We start from the raw sequence: 21,982 nt of genomic DNA, 5'->3' as shown, positions 1-21,982 counted from the left end.
TCCTTCCCGCCAAGGAGGCAGCAGTTTGGGGAAGGCCCACGAAATCCCCAGCCTCCTCCTACAGGGAGAGACTGCAGTGAGGGGCACGAGGGAGAACGGCACCTTGGAGGGGTTCGGTTTACAGCGACATGGAAGAGACGTGGGAGACGGAGATGATGGGTATGGGGTGGGGATACCAAGGAATGGCGGGAGGCCCTGGGTAGGACTGGGATGGCCTGTGTGGTCCTGCTCCGATCCCTACCTACTCTTTCCCGTCCCTGAGTAACAGAAATGTCTCTGGGCGCTTGCTAGGCGCAGAGCGCAGAGTTAGTGCACCCCGCGCCCCATCTCCTGGAGCGCATTTCCCCATTTTACAAGTATCGCATCTGAGGCTCAGAGAGGGCGGTCCCTCAACCAAGGTCACACAGGAATCGGGGTCTGCGCAGGGCGTGGAGCCGCTAGTAGCACTGCCTCCCGGGGCGGGAGTGGGGGGGGCTTCGCTTTGCCTGGGCCCCCCTTGGGGAGGAGCCGCCCGAGCCCCTCCTGCTCCCCGCCCCCGAGGGGCGGCCCGGGGGGCGGGCGGAGGAAGTGAGCGCAGCGGGGAGGAATGCGAGCGGGCGGGGCGCGGCGGCCCCGGGCGGCTGGGACAGCCGGGCAGGCAGCCGGGACGGCGGGGCCGAGCGCGCGCGATGCCTCACTTCACCGTGGTGCCGGTGGACGGGCCGAGGCGCGGCGACTATGACAACCTCGAGGGTCTCAGTTGGGTGGACTACGGGGAGCGCGCAGAGCGGGAGGACTCGGACGGTGAGGGCGCTCCCGGTGGGGGCCTTGGTGGGGGGCAGGGGAGCGGGCCACGCGTGGCCGGTGCTTGCATAGACACCCGAACCGTACGAGCGCACGTCGATGCGGGCCCAACTTTTCTTAGTCTGCGCCGCCGCCACCTCCCTCGCTTCGCGCCCGCAGACACTCTTTTTCTGGGCCCCCGGCGCCCGCGGCTGGGCCGCCCTCCCCACCCCAGCTCCTCCCTTGCGGGCCGCGGGCGGGAGCTGCAGACGTGGCCGACGAAGGAGGCCAGGCCGGCGGGGTCGCCCGGATCGAGAATAGCGCCGAGCACCCATCTCTGGCCCTTCCCGCGTTGAAGCACAGCCGCATCCCGGACCGCAGCCCCAACACCTATGAACCTCTCCCAGCCTCCTCTCGCCTCGCCTACCCATTTGCGCTTCAGCGACTTTGCCCCTGAGACTACCCTCTCTCCCCTCTCCTTCCCCAGCCCTATGTAGGCAGGAAAGAAGGTAGCTCAGGCTGCCCGAGGGGGTCTATGGGCCTGTGAGTGTGATTCCACCTTCAAGCTGTAGGTACAGTGGGCATCTGTTGAGCACGCCACAGAACCAGGCTTGTCTGGGTGCTTCACATGAATTAACTCGTTTAATCCTCCCAATTTTGCCCATGGGATAGATCGTGTTACTCACGTTTAGGAAGGAGTGAACTGAGGAGCAGAGCAGTTATAAAATTTGCCCCCAGGGGATTCAAACCCAGGCTGGGAAACTTCAGCACCCTAACCTTTAGCCTAGGTGTTAGAACTGGGCCCGAAGGTAATCCCTCCTCCCTTCTCCCAGGTTCCTGCCTCTCCCAAGCCCCTTTCTCCATCTCCCACCCCAGGAAAACCTGGTGGGGAGTGGGGGGCTGTCCTTGCTAGGACTCTGTTGGAAAACATGTCTGTACAAATAGCAGCATATGTATGTGCTTGTGCAAGTGTGGAGCTGTGAGTATCACACCTGACTGCTGTTGTGTGGAGATGGCACAGGACAGTGGTGCGGGCTGCGAGACATCCTGAAGGTTTTACAGGCTTGACAGCTGTGTGCTTGCACACACACCACCTCCACCCTTGCCCCTAGCCTTATTCCAGTGGTCAGCAAGAGGCAGTGTCCCCTGCTTCCCTGTTAGCCCTGAGAGGCTCTTCTCCCACAAAGGCTGGGCGGGGCTGCATCCCTGGGATCAGCCTGGACCAGTGGGCAAGCAGAGCTGAGCCTAGCCACTGGCCCCGCCTTGGCCTCTCAGGGTGACTGGAGGGACCTGCAGCCACATTGGCTGAGTCCTGCCAGGTCCCTCCAAGCTGGGCCAGCTCCTCCCACTATCCGCCCTCCTTCTCCTCTTGCTCCTTTTCAGCCAGAACTTGGCTGTGTCTGCAGTATGGGGGACACTCTGCGCCCTGGTGAGTGATTATGATCCTTCTTGGTGGGGACTGCAAAGGGTCAGGGAGCACAAAAACAGCCTCAGGCCCATCTCATGGGGCCACCCCAACCTGGTACCCGAATCTCTCAAGGCCCATACTTCTGCTCCAGGGGATGTAGATGGGCCTCTCATCCAGCCCACTATGGCCTGTGGGTGGAGAGTGGGGAGGTTCTAGAGGAGTACCCCTGGCAGATGCCTGTGAGCACAGGGATAAGGATGCTCACCTGGATCCCCACTTGTAGCTGGTGTGTTCATAGCCCCTGGCAAGAACACACAGATACGTGTACCTCACAGGTAGTCCCGAGGACTACGTCACGCTCTGGTTCACTGGGGGTCTCAGGTTGGTATCTGAGTAGCTCTGGCCTGGCAGGCATGTCCAGACCTGCCCTAGAATTTTTGGAATAGCTGAGGGCAGTACAGACATCCAGGCACTGCTTAGGTCTCCCCACCTTCCCACAGTTCCATAGGAGCTGCCCTTAAACGAGTCTTTGGGGAAATCCAAGGAATGACTTCTGGGTGTCTGGCGCCCGATTATTCCTTTTCTGATGCATCTGGGTCATTGGAAGAGTGGGTGTTACTATCCACTTCATAGAAGAGGAAACTAAAGCAGGACAGAGAGGGTAAGCAGGTTGCCCTGGGTCACACAGAGGGAGGGTCTGGAATCCAAGCCGGGCTGCCAGCCATCTGAGCACCAAGAACCTGGGGTATGTGCACCCTGGGCTAACTGCAAACCTCAGCCACTCTTCTCTAGTTAAAGGCTTGTACTGCACCCTGAGGTACATCCTGGGATAAACCAGGGTCCAGAAGAGTAGGAGTAGGAAACCCGCAGCATAGCTCCCACCTGATTCTGGTGGATCCTGAGGCCCAGATTTGGCCCCTCTCACTGGGTGACCTTGTCTCTGAATCTCTCTCTACTTTCCTTGTTAGTAAAAGGGAATAAATGATATCTACTGGAGTGCTGCTGTGAGGACTAAAGGCAACCCTTGGATGGGCTCTCAGCCACTCTGGAGTCATGGCTGAAGGGACAAGGACTGGATGGGTTTTGGAGAACTATTCACAGGCACTGGGGCTGGTGGGGGGGGGGATGCTATGTGTTCAACAATGCATTTTCTGGATACCAGTGCAGTCTCCTCAGGGAGACAGGCAACAATGGTGGGACAGGCTGCAGTGCATGAGTTTAGCATAATTTATAATTTATTTCCATTTTACTTCCACAAAAGGTCTCCCCAAAGCACTGTCACAGTCAGAAAGATCATAACTATGAAGAAGAGGGCAAGGACTCTGAGATGAGACAAATGGTGACGGTATCTAAGGAGTAAATTTAGCTTGGAGAATCCTGGCAGCCAAGGCAAGAAGGGAAATAAGATGAGCTCTATAGTTGCCATTTTCTGACAAAATGAAGCATCTAACTTATTCAGGAGAGACACTTTTTTTTCGGTCACAAAACCAAAGAGTACTTTTCAGAGGCTTCTCACTAAAGGGCTGTTAATGTAACCAGCCATGTTACTGGGTTTTCTGATTTTTCTTATAGCTTCTTATCCTGATCTTGAACAAGTATCAAAGGTACAGCAAATGTCATAGGGTGTCTGAGGAGCTAAATGACCCCATGAGGCTTTAACATGACTCAGTGGACTGGCTTGACCTCTGGCTTGCTGTCTTTGTCCACTGTGCCATTGGCATTGACCTACACACAATTGTGTAGCTCATGGGACTGAGTTGCTTCGCTCACTTAGCTAGTCCAGCTTCCTAGATGAGGTGCTGTATCCCTTTCACATGCTGTGGGAAGGAAGAGCTGACTTTGCCCCGAAAATTTTCATCAACACACATACCTGTCAGTCTCTGGACAGTAAAGAATCCACACTGCAGCACTTACTGCGTGTTGTTGGCTCACAGAAGGCAAATTAAGTCTTATATGGATGGCAAGAGAATGTATCAGATGGAGGATGCATCATTCAGCATATTTAGCTGCAAACAAGAGAAATGAATTGTGGGTTATTTAACCAGAGAGGGTTGGCAGATAGTTCTTACAAAACCAAGCATGGCCAGTGCGTGGCTGGAATGCTCTACTAGTCTGGGTGAGTGATGACAATTCTGTTGCCACCTCCATCACTGGACACCAGGCCAACACTGCTGCCTCAGTTATTGTCATCCAGCACCAACATGGCTTTTGTGAACCAAGATGACAGCTTTCCATTTGCTATGAGGCCTCCAGCCACTGACGCAGCTGCCATACTATCTAGAGGGGGACAGAAGCACTCAATGACTAGAAAAGGAGTACTTGGGTGTCCTCTGCCTGCTCGATGGAAAACTGGGAATGTAACCCATAGAGACTGACAAAGGATGAAGTTTGGGAAACGGGAGCATTTGAATGCTGAGCAACCAGAAAAAGCAGCTGAGCTTTGAGTTGAGGCAGGCTTATTAAAAAAAAAAAAGCGCATCTGGCTTTTTTCCGCGAGGTTTACTTGGAGCTGAGACGCTCTCACCAGACCCGAGGGTAGGTGGACGCTGGTATCGGCCTCGCACCTAATCTGGGGCAAGTTGCTGGGACCTGAGACAGGGAGACCAGGGCTGCCACTAGTAGTTCCGGCTCAGTCCACCACCCACCTGGCCCGGCTCTCAGGGCTTTCTTAGGCGACCCTACATGGCGCCTTGCACCACTTCCGCGCTCTGGACAGTCCTTGCCGCTTCCCCTCCCCCCCCCCGCCCCCAGCATGCCCCGGGGTGCCCTCCCAGACGCCCTCGCGCAACGCATGGTGGGATAGCGAGTAGGTGGCCAGCTGGCCATGGCCGCTGAAGGCGCCCTGTGTGGCTTCATATATCTGGAGGGCAGCACTCAGTCGGGCCTTGAGGACGCTGAGCCCTTGGCGCCCAGCACGCTGGGTATTCCAGATAGACCTGGAAAATGGGAGGTGGGGCTGGGACGGTCTGAGGGCGGCCGCAACTTGGCCACGCCCCTGCCATCAGGCTCCGCCCCCCAGCGTTAACACGTGGTTGAGTTAGTCTGTGTGGGGCCTTAACGCAGGGGCCCTGGAGGAAGTGATGCGCTGACTTTTGGTCATTGGTCACTCTGCTAATTCCGGCTCTTCATGGAGGCCGGCAGAGTATGATGGGGAAACTGAGGCCCAGCCTGGTACACTGGCCCCTAAAGTGCTCCACAGAGATGTGTTTGTGGACTGGGGTGCAGGCAAGCTGGGGGCTCAGGAGGTGGCCGCTGACTGGGATTTTGTCCCTCTCTCTCCATAGGACATGGCAACCATAGAGAGAGCAGCCCTTTCCTTTGTCCCTTGGAGGCTTCCAGAGGAAGTGACTACTACGACAGGAACCTGGCACTGTTTGAGGTAGCTGAGGAGCCATTCTGGGCTGCAGGTGTGGCAGGCAGGTGGGAGTTGGGGGGCAGGGGCCCTTCAGGACTCAAACCTTAGCTGAGCAGGCGGTCTGTACAGTTGTGTCATCTAATGTCTCAGCTTCTCCTTCAGTCTTCCCCTGTCTGCCTGTTTCCCTTGACCCTTTGAACTGAAACTGCTTTCCCAGAGGGCACTCACAACCCCACACCATTACCATCTCTAGGGGTTGTACCTTTGATTTCATTATAGCCCCTCAGCCAGGTGACCACCTGTCAGGATTTCTCACCTTGGGATTTCCTTTTTTCCCTTCACTCATAGGACTTCTCATTCTTCCCTCTCCTGTGAACTCTTCCTTGTCCTCCCTGGTTGGCTCTTCTAACTCTGTCCTCATGTTTACAGAGTCCTGGTTCTTTTTCCTGGATTTGCTTTCTCCACATATGCAGCCTTAGTGGAAACCTCTCTGCAAACATTCCCAATATTGTGCCTCTGAACTTGAATTTTATCCTTTTCAGATTCAAGCTCAGAAGTTGGATCTGGATTTAAGGCATGGTTTAGGCCTCTAAGCACTGACCCACACGTTCAGCTGTCCCTTGGAATCTCATGGGCTCCTCCTGTCCCAAAATACCTGCATCTTCACTTCTCACTTCAGTCCAGTTTCTCCTTGTGTGTAGGGTTGGAAGGGAGCTGAAAGACAGGGAAAGACTAAATAGGCAAGAGGCAGGTACTGGGAAGGGTGCAGGAACAGGGAAGGCCTAGACTCGGGCGGGGGTTGGGGAACCTGAGTCCTGGGAGGCCTCCTGACCTGGAAAAATGACAAGTTTCTGCAGCAAAGGCTTTGACCTGGCTCCACCTGAAGATGGGCTAGGGGGTCAGGATCCTACCTTGGGGATTGAGGTGTTTTACAAACCCTGGGACCTGGGGAGAAGACCATCTGATAGGCTCAGGGTTTGGGCAAATAAGAGAGACTTACCTTGTTCCAAACATCCTCTTTTGACTTCCTTGGTTCACTAAGAGGGCTTTTTTGTGGGAGAGTTGAAGGCACATGTGAGTACCAAAGGCCCACTCATAGCTGGGAAGTAGCCAGGCAGAACAGGCAGGATGAAGTGTGCCATTTGTCTGTCTGCCAGCCGTGCCCTTCCCTGCCCTCACCCCTGAGGCAGGTAGTTTTCGCAAATGGGCTGGTAGCGATTGTAGCCAAGATAAGGCAGAGAGAAGCAGTCATTGGGCTGGGCCTTTGAGTGGCGCGTGCTGGGGTGTGGTGCCCACACCTGCCCGGTAGGCTGGCTTGGGCTTCCCCAGGCAAGAGTGGGATCAGGCCCAGGCCTGTCTGAGGGCTTGGCAAGGGACCAGAAGCCAGGCTGCTGGCTACACACAAGTAGCCTGGCACCATCCAGGCCCATTGCCAGATTGCCCTGTGGCTCTGTTTACAGGAAGAGCTGGACATCCGCCCAAAGGTATCATCTCTTCTGGGCAAGCTCGTCAGCTACACCAACCTCACACAGGGCGCCAAGGAGCATGAGGAAGCTGAGAGTGGGGAGGGCACCCGCCGGAGAGCAGCCAAGGTGAGCTGGTCAGGGGCAGTAGGGGGGCCATTCCTAGGAGGACGGACTCAACACCATGGAATTGGCAATTGTGAGCATCCCAGGGGATGTGGGTACCAGGTACGGTGAGCATGGATGATGGGCTCAAAAAAGCTTCAAGGTGTGGGCTGAGGAGGAGCCTCTGAAGGGGGCAGAGGACTAGAGGGGGCAGAGGGCCGAGAAGGCCCTCAGAAACAGTGATGGCTGCCTTTTCTCTGCCCTCTCTGTGTGCCAGGCATCATGCTAAGCAGTGGGCCTGGGTCCTTGCCATCCTCACAACAAAGCTGTGAAACAGGTGCTACTTCCATCCTCGTTTTATGGACAAGGAAACTAAGTGTCAGAGGCATTAAGTAACTCACCTAAGGTCAGTCAGCTGGGCAAGATCAGTGTGTACACTAGAAGATGGATTTGTGGATTTACGGTGAGATATATGACTGTAGAGGGCCAGAGCACTGGCATTCCATCAAGATGGATAAGGGTGTTACCTTGGGAATCAGGAACCTGGTTGTCCACTGGGGCTATGTAACCAAGTGACCAAAACCTGCCCCTTACTGTGTTGCTTCCATTGGCAGACCTCTCCGATAGCCCCTTTATTCCTCAAATGCCAGGGTTAGGACGGTGACTGGAACATAACACTGCCTCTTGGAGCTTGCCTATCCCTCTCCTTGCCCCATCCCTGGTCACTCTCCAGGCCTCTGGCCCTCCAACATCCTTGCTCAGCTCTCCTATAGGATGGGGCTCAGTTTAACTGAAGGTTGGGTTTTTTTCCCTACATTTTCGGTTTGGAGGTAAGGAGCCCTCCCTCTCCACCTACTGACTCCCTGAGGTTTGGGAAACAGCTGTGATTTAAAAGGAGCTTGAGGGCTGCCTGGGTGGCTCAATCGGTTAAGTGTTCGACTCTTGATTTCAGCCCGGGTCATGATCTCTGGGTTGTGGGATCGAGCCCTGCATCAGGTTCCCTGCGTGGCGTGGAGTCCGCTTCTCCCTCTGTTCCTCCCGCTACATGCGCGCGCTCTCTCCCCTCTCTCTCAAATAAATCAATAAAATATTTTTAAAAAATAAATAAAAGGAGCTTGGTTCTGGCACTAGCCGTAGGGTTCTTGCTGGAGGTCAGCACAGACAGAAGTTCCTGGTTGGGATAAACTGGGGACCCAACTTCAGACCTGCTCATGATATTTGGGCCCTGCTAGGGCTGCCCAAGGAGAGTGTAAACTGGGCTGTTGTGCACCGCTCCCCTTGCTCCTCCAGGAGGCAAACCAGCCCCCGCTTCAGAGAGGGCAGCTAAGATCTTGAGGTCACACAGCCCGCTCTATCCTGCTGGTTGTGATTTTGATTTTGCTGGCATTTTCTGGACCACACATGGCAGAGAAGCCTGAGCGTCTCTGGCTATCCCTATTCAGCCCTGCAGGGGGGTGTCAGCCACGGGAGTGTTGCTTGCAGTGGGTGGTAGGATCCTTGATAGGAGCTTTCTCCCTGTTCCTTCTGGCCGAATCCAGGGAGCTGGTGGCTGGAAGGAAAAAGGTCCCTGAGGAAGACTAGCGCGCGTCTCAATGAGTGTCAGAAGGAAGTCTGGGTCGGTGAAGGGTCATGGTCCTTTAGCCTTATGAGAAGCCTTGTCAGGATGCTGGGATCCAGCCTCGGCTTACCTGCCCAGCTCACTTGGCCCTAGGGTTAGGATGTGAGAGGATGGCAGAGTGTCTTAGCTTCAGTGGCTTTTCCATGGAAGAAGGAGAAAGCTGGCCCAGTCCGTAGCGGGTCAGTAGGAATCTAGGGAGTTGGAACTACTGAGCTGTGATCCTTTCCCAGGACCGGTCTGAGCAGGGCCCTCAGGAAAGGAGGCTTAAAGGAGGAAGGGTGGGCCTCCAACCAGACCCAAGACAGCCTTTCCATGGCAGCTGCTCTGGTTCTGGCCTGATGACCTTCGGAGGCTGCCAGAGGTTATTTGGGGATGCAGAAAGCATTTCCGGCCCTGCCCTTTCCCACACTGCCCTTTCCCCAGAGTGACTCAGCTTAGAATGGAGGTGGGGCTGGGAGCTGCCACTATCCAGTGAGTGGTCCAGGGCCTCTGAAGGGCTCAGAGCCCAGATGAGGTATGTTTGTCACCTACGTTTTAAGGGACCATTTGTTCTTATTCCGGCCTTTCCAGGCCCGTCTGATGTCGTTATCGGCTACACACAGATCCTGCCCCAGACCTGGACCCTTCAGTAGAGTTCCCGTGGCCACATAGTTCTCTCTCCCACCCCAGCTCCAGGGCAGCAGGCTTTGCTGAGGCCCTGGTAGAAGCTCTTAGGGCCCTACTACCCTAGGCTGCGCTCACAAGGTACCTTTCAAGAAGGTGCTAGTCTTGCCTCTTGTTTCAGCCTCTGCCCTGGCCTCCTGGATGACCCCTACTCTGCCCTTAGATATTTGAGAAATCCTGTCTTGGTTTGCCCACTGATCTTCCTCACCTGTCCTTCAGCTTGAGTTTCTGTTGTCTATGCAGGATTTTCCCAACAGGTTATCCTAGGGGTCTTCCAAGGCACCACTCACTGGGCTCAGGAACACCTTTTGGGTACCTGCAGAGCCTACTGGTGATAGAGAAGTGAGCAAACCAAGTACTCCCCAGTATAATCATGAGACATTCGAGTGAGCAGTTACTATGACCTGTAGTGACCTCTGATGAAAGAGTGTATCAGATGTGTTGAGGGGATGCAAGAGGAAGTACCAACTCAGCCTAAGGCAACCCAGGAGAACCTCCTGGAAGAGGCAACCATTAAGCCCCCTGAAGGTTTAACTAAAGAGGAGCTACGCCAGGCAATGAGACAGGGCTGACCCTTCCAGGCAGAGCCCAGCACATGTCCTGGTTCAGAGGCTGTGAGGGACCAATGTCATCAGGGGCCGAAGCTATCAGAGAAGGTGATGGGGCATACCTGGTAGCCCAAACCAGGGAGTCTGGGCCACACTGTGGATTACAGGATGGATAGTGCAGAGGGTTTTTAGCATGGACGATGAGATTGGACTTGGATTTCAGAGACCCACTCTGGCAGCAGAGTGGGCTGGAACGTGGAGAGTGTGGAGAGCTGTCAACCAACAGGCACCATCCAGGTGTCATAGATGTCATGCCCCAGGTTCAGGGGACTAAGGCTGAGGGAAGGCAGGCAGATCTCAGGGCAGCTTGAGAGCAGACTGGGCAGGACTTGGTATCCACCAGAATGGGAGGTGAGGGTGGAGAGAGGGAGTCCGAGGGACAACTTCTTGAACTCTGACATGGGTGACATGGGGCATGCTGGGTGAGAAGGTGGGCATCCAAGACAGATCTTTCTTTCTTTCTGAAGATTTAACAGAAGAGAGTACGGGAAGGGGGCCATACCTTGAGAGGGAGGCGAGGCTCAAAAGCTCACATGTGGGGTTTTGAAAAGAATCAGGTTTTGTATCTTTCCAGTCCCAAACTGTCTTCATATGGCAGTCAGCATAGATATCCTAGCTGTCACCCCACCCCCCATGCTCCCGAGGACTACGCTGGGGATTCCAACTTATCCTCTGATAGAACACCCTGGGGATAAGAAGTCTTCTGAGTGACCAGCGGCTGGCCTTCCATGGTGTATCTGGGCCCCTTTGATGTTCTATGCTCCCCCCTCTCCTCCTGCTCCATAGGCACCCAGCATGGGCACCCTCATGGGGGTGTACCTGCCCTGCCTGCAAAATATCTTCGGGGTTATCCTGTTCTTGCGGCTGACCTGGATGGTGGGCACGGCCGGTGTGTTGCAGGCCCTCCTCATCGTGCTCATCTGCTGCTGCTGTGTGAGTACCCTCACTGGGTTGGGGGCCACAGGCACCCCACAGAGCCCACCCGGCTGAGCTGCTCACCTAGGCCTCCTTCCCACAGACCCTGCTGACGGCCATCTCCATGAGCGCCATCGCCACCAATGGTGTGGTTCCAGGTGGGTAAGCGCCACCCCAGGCCTTATGGGAGGAAGGGGTCCAGAATCCCCCTTGATGTGCCCGGGGACCCTCATTGCCAAGCCCATGCCCTTCTTCCCCCCAAGCAGTTCTCTGGTGAGGTCTTAATCACTGACTCTATGACAGTAGCGACACTTAGGAGCATCCTTGCTTGACACAATTTGAGATTGCTGTTATGTTTTGTGTTCTGTTTGTTTACTTAGTCTAAAAGTAATTTTTAAAAAAGGGAATTGGGGCTGACAAAGAAGATAATGGGACACATGGGGTGGCCCACACCAGGGAGTCTAGACACTATGGATTATAGGATAGACAATGTAGAGGGTTTTCATTTTCAGCATGGATGCTGACATTGGACTTAGTTCTCAGAGACCCTGTTTATTTATTTATTCAACCATTTTTTTGTACTGATGCAGATTTCTGGATATTTATTTTATTCTTTGGATCATAATCCAGGGCTATCATTATTTATTTTGTTGCTCAAACTGTTCCACTTTGGCTGTTTAGCTATTCAGGTTGGCTTCTGTGTCTGAATGTTTTTTTTTTTCCACACCCGTCTCTCTTTTTTTTTTTAATAACAGCTTTATTAGTATTAGTATAAAAGTAAGAGGGGAAAAAAGGCAACATATGATTACCATAAGAAGGTTTGAAAGTAAAGAAAAATATAGAAAGGAAAATTGAAAGTACCCATAATCCCACCATCTCGAGTTAGAAACAGTTTATTTGGTTATTTAAACAGGATCAATAGGATATTACCTAATCTATGTGATCATTCTGCTCTTGGGTTCTGGTTCTTCACTGTTGTGAACGTTGTCATGAACAGCTTTGCACACAGATCTCTGTTCACGTCCTTGTCTGCTCCCTTAGGAGAGGATCCTAGAGGTAGGATTATAACATGGAAGGGATTAATTTTTTTAAAGTCTTTGGAGCCCTATTCCCAGATTTTTCACCAGAGACATTTTATTAGGTGCAGAGTGAACAAGCAACATGGGGTCACTCTTGTCCCCTGCACCCTCACTAGCCCTGGGGCCCAGCGTTGACTCTGTCAGTCTTGCCAGGGGTGTTAGACTCTGATAGAAGCACAGTCTCAAGGCAGAAGGATTAGCCTGGTAGCCAGCCCTGTGCTGGGCCCTGGGGACAAAAATACTGGACAACACAGCCCTTGCCTTGGTCCAGAGGGGTCCAACTAACAGACACAGCCCTTGGATGGAGTGAGGCATGCTGAGATCAGGCACAGCCAGCTAGAGGAGGCTGTGCGGACTGGCCTGAGTGCAAGGGGTTGGGGAACAGTGGGCGACTTGAGCACTGCTGTGGATCAGAGCTGCCCTAGCGAAGCAGTCATTTCACTGGCCCGTGCTGGGTGGTGGAGTCAGGTGGGAAGGGGATTCAGCCCCAGCCTGGCTCCTTACTAACTGTGCAGCCTCGGGCAAGCATCCTAATGCTCGGCTTATCTGTAAATGGGAAAAACATTCCCTGTCACCCTGGGTGGTTGTGAGGGGTTGTCCTGGGGGAAACCCCCTTGCAGAAGAACCAGCCTTGGCTTTCTCTGTTGTAGCCGGGGGCTCCTATTTCATGATTTCCCGCTCGCTGGGGCCAGAGTTCGGAGGCGCTGTGGGCCTGTGCTTCTACCTGGGAACAACATTTGCAGCAGCCATGTACATCCTAGGTGCCATTGAGATCTTGCTGGTGAGTTAGGCTAAGCCCTGGCCAATTCTGGTCTTTTCCAAATAGTCCCTTTCCCCTAGGCAAGGCTACTCATGCTCCCCTCACCTCTGGCCAGGGTCTGGGGCTTGTCATATGGAAGGCCTTCTCGAGGGAGAAAGATCTTTGCTCATCCCAGCCTCCCCTTCAGCCCCTTGCCAGTTTGGGCTGGGCCAGGCAGGGGCCTGGCTGCCTTCACCTTGACCCTGAGTCTTCCATCTACCTGGGCACCATTTCAGCCATAGCAGGTGGTCTGTGAACTGTTGCATTTAACTGAGTGCTCTTGGCGATCATGCAGAACCTACCTCCTGGGCTTGTGTAGGCTGTGGCTGAGTCTGTCTCGCCCCTAGGGCTCTGTGCCAAGGCCCTTCAGATCAATGTTATCCTCATCCCTAAAAGGGTGAACAGCCACTGGACCTGTGCCCCCTCCGTGAGCCCCATGTATGCTCTGACTCAGCCTCCCCCTCCCCTCTGAACTACCGCAGATAGTGGGGGGTACAGGGTAACAAGTACCCACCCCTGGGGATCCAGACAATAGGAGATGTTTAGGGGAACTGCCTGGCTATCCCCACCTCCAGGTCCTTTACCCATAGTAGGGCTCCGCTTCTGGATCTTCTGGGGTGGGGGAGAGGGGTTGTTTTATGTTTTCCGTTTCCCACATTCCTACGTTTATTATTTGGATTTCTTCTGTAAGGAAAATGTGTCCTCTTCCCCATTTATTTATTTATTTAAGCATGCATTTATATCAGTATGGACTCCAGGATATTTATTTTATTCTTTGGCTCATAATCCAGTACTATCATTATTTATTTGTTGGTTGTTTAGCTATTCAGGTTGACTCCTGTGTCTGAATTAATTTTTAAAAAAAATAACTGCTCATTCACATACCATACAATTCTCTACCCATTTTAAGTAGGCAAGTTAATGATTTTTAGTATATTCACAGAGTTGTGCAACCATCACCACAATCAATTTTAGAACATTTTCATCCCCCCAAGAAGAAATCCCATACTTGTTGGTAGGCGGTCCCCATTCCTCCCAGCCCTAGGCAAGCATCTTTAATCAGATTTACCCATTCTGGGTATTTCACGTAAATAGAATCATACAATATATGGTCTTTTGTGACTGTCGTGTTCTGAATATTCTTTTAAAAAGAAAACCAAAATGACAGAATTCACTTTCCAAAAAGGAAGATCGAACTTTTTTTATCTGTCTTGTTTCAGACCTACATTGCCCCGCCGGCTGCCATTTTTTACCCAACAGGCGCTCATGATACATCGAGTGCTACCTTGAACAATATGCGGGTGTATGGGACCATTTTTCTGACCTTCATGACCCTGGTGGTGTTTGTTGGTGTCAAGTATGTGAACAAATTTGCCTCACTCTTCCTGGCCTGTGTGATCATCTCCATCCTGTCCATCTATGCGGGGGGCATCAAGTCCATTTTTGACCCTCCTGTGTTTCCGTAAGTAACTGGGAGTACATCCATGCATTGCACTGATATTCCTCCCAAATAGATGGCCTTTAAGTCCCAGAGACTACAGGATGGGAACACACTGGGCCTTCCAGCTGAGCAGGTGCTGATGTTTCTACCCACCCCCGCCACAGAGTATGCATGCTGGGCAACAGGACCCTGTCCCGGGACCAGTTTGACGTCTGTGCCAAGACAACCATGATGAACAATGAGACAGTGGCCACCCAGCTCTGGAACCTCTTCTGCCACAGTCCCAACCTTACCACTGACTCCTGTGACCCCTACTTCCTGGTCAACAATGTGACCGAGATCCCTGGCATTCCCGGTGCTGCTGCTGGTGTGCTCCAGGGTGCGTCCTCCCTCCTGTCCTCCTGCTTCTGATGCACGGGCTGAGCAGGAGGCAGGGAGTGAGTGTGGAAGGGGACTGGAGCACAGAGCTGTCCTTGTGTGGCCAGCTCAGGAATGGGGGGCAGGTCTGGCTGCCTTCCTGGCCCAGCAGTGTCCTCTCAGCCTTGCTCCTGGCAGCTAGGTTTTGGGTGAACAGAGCCCATTTGGCCAGTATCCCAGGAATGCAGCAGCCCCCAGAAAGTTCTGGTATCCCCTCTCTCCCCAGCCACCCACCTCTGACGCTGCCTGGGATTGTTCTCACAGGAGCCATAAAGGGCCTCTGTGTAGGAGGCAGGCAGTGGCGAGGCTCTGGTCAATGGTGGTTCAGCCGCCTTTGCCTGTCAGACTTCTGTCAAGACCGCTCCTTCCCTGTGGCCAATGCTGCCCCCCCCACATCCCGAACTCCCAGAGCCTCTTAGGTCTGCAGCCTCTGCCTGGGCTGCCCCAAACTGCCCCTGGGAAGCAAGCAGGGCCACAGTGCTGATGCTGCTGCCCCCACAGAAAACTTGTGGAGCGCCTACCTGGAGAAGGGTGAGGTCGTGGAGAAGCATGGGCTGCCTTCCACAGATGCCCTTGGCCTGAAGGAGAGCCTGCCCCTGTACGTGGTGGCTGACATCGCCACATCCTTCACCGTGCTGGTTGGCATCTTCTTTCCCTCCGTAACAGGTGAGTACCTCTTGTCTGCCCACCCGGCCCTGCCCTCACTCCTGGGGAGCCCCTGAGGGTGTCTTGTTGTTTTTGGAGGCATTATGGCTGGCTCAAACCGCTCCGGGGACCTCCGTGATGCCCAGAAGTCCATCCCTGTGGGGACCATTCTGGCCATTGTTACAACCTCCCTTGTGTGTATCCTTTCCCAGGGCACAGGTGGACGGGGAGAGGGGCGGGAGGCCCTTGTCGGCACATAAGGCACCAGCTGGCAGGCACACGCACACCACCCATGCGTGGTCGCATACGTACCTCATTCTTCACGTGCATGCGCTCGAGGGGTGTGTGCCAGCCGTCTGCTGGGGCGAGGGGCTTGTGGGGACAGCAGTGGCAGTGGAGGCCTAGCTTTCCTTGACACGGCTGCAGACTTCAGCAGTGTGGTTCTCTTTGGCGCCTGCATCGAGGGTGTGGTACTCCGGGACAAGTGAGTGAGCTGGGCCCCTCCCTGTGGCAGGGGGCTCAGCTTTTGCCTGCCCTGACACCAGCTCCCCTCGTACGCGTGGTCCCACACATGTCCTCAGGCTGCTGGTTGCCAATGGTGGTCTGTGCCACCAGGTGAGTCCGGCCCCACCAGCACTTTTTCTTCGGAGAGGATGGTGGCATCAGGACCAGGGCTGGGTTGAGGGAAAGGATAGGGGCTGATGAACTAGTCTTCTCTGCTGAGGGGCCAGAGCTCCGCCCACCATAGCCATCCTTCCTGACTGCTGACATCTCTTACTCTGGGCAGCCCCACCCAGGGTTTGGGGGCTTCTTGCATAGAGCATGGCCTGAGCCTGGCCCCTGCAGGTACGGTGATGGCGTCAGCAGAAACCTGGTGGTGGGCACACTGGCCTGGCCTTCGCCCTGGGTCATCGTCATCGGCTCCTTCTTCTCAACGTGTGGTGCTGGCCTGCAAAGCCTCACTGGGGCACCGCGCCTGTTGCAGGCCATCGCCAAGGACAACATCATTCCCTTCCTCAGGGTGAGCCCATCTGCACTCCCCCACAACCTGGGTGCTGCTGGCCTCTCACACTGGTGGGGGTAGAGAGGTATGGGATATGGATGCATTGCATCCTGCTGCGGCCTGTAGTGGCCCAGGGCCGTGTAGCCATCCGTGGGAAGTTGCTGGGAGCTGTCCTGGCCCCGGCCCTGCCCTGCCCTGCTGTTGGCAGAGCTACTTGGGCCTAGAATCCTCATGGCCTTTCTATGGCTTATCTACAGCAGAGAGGCCTGGAGAGATGGGAGGGCAGAGAAACTTGTGGTATCTATCAGGGCAGGTGTGGATGTGACCTAAGACCCCAGAAGAGGGACTTGGGGATGATGGAGGCCAGGCTATGGCTTGTGGCCCAAGGTGTGGCATAGGGGTGATGGGACCAGAACCTTCCCTTGCTGACCCCACTGACTCTGGTGCATGCAGGTATTTGGCCATGGAAAGGCAAATGGTGAACCAACGTGGGCGCTCCTCCTGACTGCACTCATTGCTGAGCTGGGCATCCTCATCGCCTCCCTTGACATGGTGGCCCCCATTCTATCCATGTGAGCTTGGGGCCAGGTCGGGGATGGTCTTAGGAAGAGTTCCTGTACCCTCAGCACCCCTCATCCAGGGGCCCCAGCACCTTCCTGTGCCCCTGGCCAGTGTTGAGGTTACAGCTGGGAGCTGTGTCAGGCTGTGTGGGGAGAAGTATGCATGGCAGAACTCAGCCTACTTCTGCATGGAGGTGGTGCAGGAGTGAACTGGCACTTACACGGGGTTTTACAGACACCAGCAGGGCCCATGCTCCTCTATGGGGGACTCCCAGAGCAGGCAGCCAGAGCCCTCTGCGCCCGGACAGGACGAGCACCGAGTGCCAAGTGCCTCGATGAAGCCACCACTGCCCCACCCATCTGTTTTCCGAGTTGTTTGCTTTTAAAGTTCTGGAGTCAGCTGGGCATTTGAGTCCCCCAGTGCCCTGTGGGAGTTGGTCATCATGTGGCAAATTCCGGGGGACCCTGAGGCAGAACTCCTGCGGGTACCATGTTCCCCTCTGCCAGTGGCTACTCCATTTCTCCTCAGACATTTCATTCCACTGCCAGGCTTGTTCGGTTATCACAGGACTACCCCTCACTGCCCCACTCAGCCTTTGGCCTGACAGGTCCTCCTTTCCCCCTGAAGTGGCCCCCCAGCCACAGCCAGGCCTGCCGGAATCATGCTCTCTCACTCCCCCTAGCTCACCTCCACCCACCGCTGCCCAGCTCCACGCGTCCATAAATGCACACCAGAAACTGTTCTTCCCACCTTCATCAGGCAGTGATCTCTCACTGTCCAAGCCAAAGGGTGTATCTCAGCCTTTATCAGGTGGTTCTTCCCCACAGTCCCAATGGGACTGACCACTCCTCCCTTCTGGGGGTTTCTGCCCCCCTGGCCTGCCTTTTCTAGTAAGTTGTCCTGCCTTCTTGTCTGCCCTTCCTTTCCTGCCAGCTGAAGGTGGATGTTGGTGCCCCCTCTCCTCAGTCCTGTGCTCCTCAGCTAGAGGGCTCACGCAGCAGGCTCCCATGTCCCAGTCTCCCACAGCCACCAGAGTCCCTCACGTGTCCCTACTTCAGTGTACACAAAATGGGCCTTTCATATTCCCTCGAGGTTTTCCTCTCCACATTCATGACAGCCCTTCATCCAACTGGTCACCGGGGCAGAGGCCTGAATATTGTCTAGCTGTCTCCGGACACTGAGCACTCCTCGGCACCATCCTTTGCCACTGTTCCCCCTGCCTACAGCCCCCTTCCCACCCTGTCTGCCTGCAGACACTTGCCCATCCTCTAAGAGCTGGCTTTGTGGGCACCCCTACAGTAGCCCCCTCTGCCTCAGGCTGTATGGCTGAGGAAACCTGACCACACAGGGTGGGGCCACGACACTCCCAGTTCCTAGTCCAGGCCCAGCCTGAGGAAGGGCAGGTGTATTGGGCATCTGGCTGCCAAGGAGGCCACTCTGTACCAACCGTTCCCTGTGCTGCAGGTTCTTTCTGATGTGTTACCTGTTCGTAAACCTGGCCTGTGCTGTGCAGACACTCCTAAGGACACCCAACTGGCGGCCCCGGTTCAAGTACTATCACTGGTAAGCGCCAGCTGGACTCCCGAGCCAAGTCCTCTGACACAAGAATTTTGGGGGAAGCCAGGAGCCCCATCCAGGATAGGGTTTGAGTTTCCTGGGTAGTGGTTGCTATGGGTGAGAGATTGGGGTGTTGGAGGCTTGGCTTGGGACCTTACTGATCTTTCCCTGATTCTGGCCCTTCCCCACTCTGGCCCAGGGCGCTGTCCTTCCTGGGCATGAGCCTCTGCCTGGCTCTTATGTTTGTCTCCTCCTGGTACTATGCCCTGGTTGCCATGCTCATTGCGGGCATGATCTACAAGTACATCGAATACCAAGGGTGAGTGACGGCTGCCACTTGGTCAGGGCAGGTGGGGTGGTCTGTATGCCGGGTTTGGGGAGATGAGCCATCTATTACTAGCCACCATGGTGCAGGGCTGGGGGTCTGTGACTCAGGGGCTAGCTGCCCGCCATCTCACATACACATGGACAGAATCCCACGAGTGGGACCAGGGGCTCTACCAGCTCGTGGTGGTCTCCACAGGGCTGAAAAGGAGTGGGGTGACGGGATCCGAGGCCTGTCCCTGAGTGCTGCCCGCTATGCACTGTTGCGGCTAGAGGAGGGGCCTCCTCACACCAAGAACTGGCGGTGAGTTCACACCCAGGCTGGCAAGAGCCACTCTAGGTTCTCAGGGGGTGCTGTGAGGGTGAGAGGTCAAGAGGTGCTGAGTCTCCCTCCCTAGTCCATGTTCCTTGTCCCAGGGTTGTCAGGGGTGCCCTTGGATTCTTGTTCCTCAAACCTGTGGGGGCCTGTGAGCTGAGAAAGGAGGAAGAAGAGGCTCCCTGGAAAACTGTGGCCCAGCTCTCAGGCTGTCCGTCTGGCCCCTACAGGCCTCAGCTGCTGGTGCTGCTGAAGCTGGACGAGGACCTTCACGTGAAGTACCCACGGCTCCTCACTTTTGCCTCCCAGCTGAAGGCCGGCAAGGGCCTGACCATCGTCGGTTCTGTCATCCAGGGCAGCTTCTTGGAGAGCTATGGGGAGGCCCAGGCTGCCGAGCAGGTGCCTGCTGTAGGGGGCGGGGTGCTGAGGCAGACTAGAGGTGTCTGGGCTGCAGCTGACTCCTAGGAGAAGGGGACTGATCCTGGCCAGCCAGGTGGCCAGCATGCTGCCCCCTGAGAGCTGGAGAAAGGGGGTATGACTGTCCCACCTTGAAAACATGGCCTCTGGGTGGGCAGCTTACGTCCTTCTCCTCCCCTCCCCGCCACGTCATTCTGTGGGGAGAGAGCCCAGCAGAGGAAACACTAATGGCCTTGTCTTCTGACCCTCGTGTGTTCCCTACAGACAATCAAGAACATGATGGAGATTGAGAAGGTGAAAGGCTTCTGCCAGGTCGTGGTAGCCAGCAAGGTGCGAGAGGGGCTGGCCCACCTCATCCAGTCTTGCGGCCTGGGCGGCATGAGGCATAACTCTGTGGTGCTAGGCTGGCCCTATGGCTGGCGACAGAGCGAGGACCCACGTGCCTGGAAGACCTTTATTGGTGCGTGACGGGACAGGTCCTGGGCTGACCCATGTGGAAGAGGGGCTGGGGATCAAGTAAGGGTGGCGGCCGGAGGGCCACGGGCTGGCATTCAGCAGTGGCCCTCTTCCCCAGACACTGTGCGCTGCACCACGGCAGCCCACCTGGCCCTGCTTGTGCCCAAGAACATCGCCTTCTACCCCAGCAACCATGAGCGCTACCTCGAGGGCCACATTGACGTTTGGTGGATTGTGCACGACGGGGGCATGCTCATGCTCTTGCCCTTCCTGCTACGCCAGCACAAGGTGGGCCAGGCGGGTGACCCTGGGCGGGAAGGGCTCGGCCCTTGGAGGGCTGGAATGCAACTAAACCACCTACCTGCTTCCAGGTGTGGAGGAAATGCCGGATGCGCATCTTCACCGTGGCCCAGATGGACGACAACAGCATCCAGATGAAGAAGGATCTGGCTGTCTTCCTGTACCACCTGCGCCTTGAGGCAGAGGTGGAGGTGGTAGAGATGGTGAGTCACCTGCCCCTGTGGCCCTGGTTATACCCTGCCGCATGCAGCCCATTCCTCCCGGTCCACTCTCTCCCCAGCATAACAGCGACATCTCTGCATACACCTATGAGCGGACACTGATGATGGAACAGCGCTCCCAGATGCTGCGGCAGATGAGGCTGACGAAGACAGAGCGGGAGCGAGAAGTCAGTGGCTTTCTCCTTTGGGGCAGGGGTGGGTGGCAGGTCAGGCTTTGGAGATACCATCAGTTCGGGGAATCAGAATGACTCACCCCACCTAGCCTCCCCCAAGTCGGTACCCATTTCCCAGAGGCTGAGCCCACCAGGCCCCCCCTTTTCCCATAGCACTGAGAACACCTCTGGTTTTCCTCAGGCCCAACTGGTCAAGGACCGGCACTCAGCCCTGCGGCTGGAGAGTCTGTACTCGGATGAGGAAGACGAGTCTGCCACTGGGACTGACAAAATCCAGATGACATGGACGCGGGACAAGTACATGGCGGCTGAGCCCTGGGACCCCAGCCACGCCCCTGACAATTTCCGGGAGCTGGTGCATATTAAGCCGTGAGTCTGGGAGTGGAGGTGGGCTGGGGGCGGACAAGGTCTTTGGGTGGGCCAGGGGTAGGACCTGTGATCAGCTGCATTACTTGCAGGGACCAGTCCAACGTGCGGCGCATGCACACCGCCGTGAAGCTCAACGAAGTCATCGTCACGCGCTCCCACGACGCCCGCCTGGTTCTACTGAACATGCCTGGCCCCCCCAAGAACAGCGAAGGTGATGAGAACTGTATCCTTTTGTGGAGAGGCAGGCAGTGGGGAGGTGGACAACGATGAGGTCAGGCCAGGAGCTCTTCTCCCTAGATGCCCCCAGGGGGTGCTAGGTTACCCCAGCTCTGATTAATAGGCCAAACTTCCGTGGGTGCCCCTTGGTCCTGGTGCTGCCTCCTTAACCCGACGCCCTACAGACATGGAGTTCCTGGAGGTGCTGACCGAGGGCCTCGAGCGTGTGTTGTTGGTGCGTGGCGGTGGCCGTGAAGTGATCACCATCTACTCCTGAGCCAGATATACACTTGTGGCTTGGAATGGAGGTGTCCAGGGTAACAGCCTCCTCCCAGCACCCACCCAACAGCCCTGCTTTGCCTGGCTCTGTCCTGGACCCAGCTTTGCTAGGTCTCCTTGGAACACCAGGCCTGGGCTGGTAATGGCGATGGATCCGAGGTTCTGCAGGACGCTGAGAGGTCTGGGGACTTCCCTATCCGGCACCCCAGGAGGCCTGTCCTGGCTGGAGAAGACTGGTGGGGGAGGGTGGCTCATGTGGGATTTGAAGGCAGCCTGCCCAGGAACGCTATTTATTGCATATTTATTGTTTGGATGTCACCATCAGAGGGGGGGGAAGGGTGACAAGGGAGGGGGTCTGGCCCAGCCCACCTGCAAGAAGACCTGGCTCAGGCTACTGTGGGCAGGGACCCCCACCAAGCCAAGCCGAATGGAACTGGCCAGCTGGGGCCTGACTTTTTTCAATAAAACATTGTGTACTTCTGGGCCTCCTGCTGCCCGGCTCTGTTTCCCCT

General features: G+C 55.6%; 1 protein-coding gene across 2 annotated transcripts; it reads left to right on the top strand.

The window, feature by feature from the left end:
• The first annotated feature begins 597 nt into the window (after positions 1 to 597).
• SLC12A4 (solute carrier family 12 member 4) lies at positions 598 to 21,956 on the top strand. Of its 2 annotated transcripts, none has more exons than XM_045814900.2 (24): positions 598 to 783; positions 5,455 to 5,549; positions 6,986 to 7,117; positions 10,769 to 10,915; positions 11,001 to 11,055; positions 12,627 to 12,757; positions 13,996 to 14,237; positions 14,381 to 14,595; positions 15,135 to 15,299; positions 15,378 to 15,476; positions 15,705 to 15,762; positions 16,125 to 16,299; positions 16,735 to 16,853; positions 18,307 to 18,405; positions 18,599 to 18,718; positions 18,923 to 19,027; positions 19,270 to 19,438; positions 19,721 to 19,916; positions 20,031 to 20,200; positions 20,284 to 20,415; positions 20,493 to 20,600; positions 20,788 to 20,975; positions 21,065 to 21,198; positions 21,377 to 21,956. In XM_045814900.2, exons 1-24 carry the CDS (start codon positions 669 to 671, stop codon positions 21,466 to 21,468), a joined length of 3,261 nt encoding a protein of 1,086 aa, XP_045670856.1. In that variant the 5' UTR covers positions 598 to 668; the 3' UTR covers positions 21,469 to 21,956. The 2 variants fall into 2 exon arrangements, with proteins under 2 accessions (XP_045670856.1, XP_045670859.1); XM_045814903.2 differs by lacking the exon at positions 598 to 783 and adding an exon at positions 4,980 to 5,091.
• The last annotated feature ends 26 nt before the right edge of the window (positions 21,957 to 21,982 follow it).

The sequence above is a fragment of the Ursus americanus genome, chromosome 21 (assembly GCF_024610735.1).
Source record: "Ursus americanus isolate L20-20 chromosome 21, mUrsAme1.1.p, whole genome shotgun sequence".
Classification (NCBI taxonomy): Eukaryota; Metazoa; Chordata; class Mammalia; order Carnivora; family Ursidae; genus Ursus; species Ursus americanus.
This window is presented reverse-complemented; position numbering and strand designations above follow the sequence as displayed.

Bases quoted from the DNA above. Each gene is read 5' to 3' on its own strand.
- SLC12A4 (XM_045814900.2), top strand. From the start codon at position 669: ATGCCTCACTTCACCGTGGTGCCGGTGGACGGGCCGAGGCGCGGCGAC. The intron at 14,238-14,380 runs GTAAGTAACTGG...CCCCCGCCACAG, and splicing joins TTTGACCCTCCTGTGTTTCC to AGTATGCATGCTGGGCAACA. The intron at 20,416-20,492 runs GTGAGTCACCTG...CTCTCTCCCCAG, and splicing joins AGGTGGAGGTGGTAGAGATG to CATAACAGCGACATCTCTGC.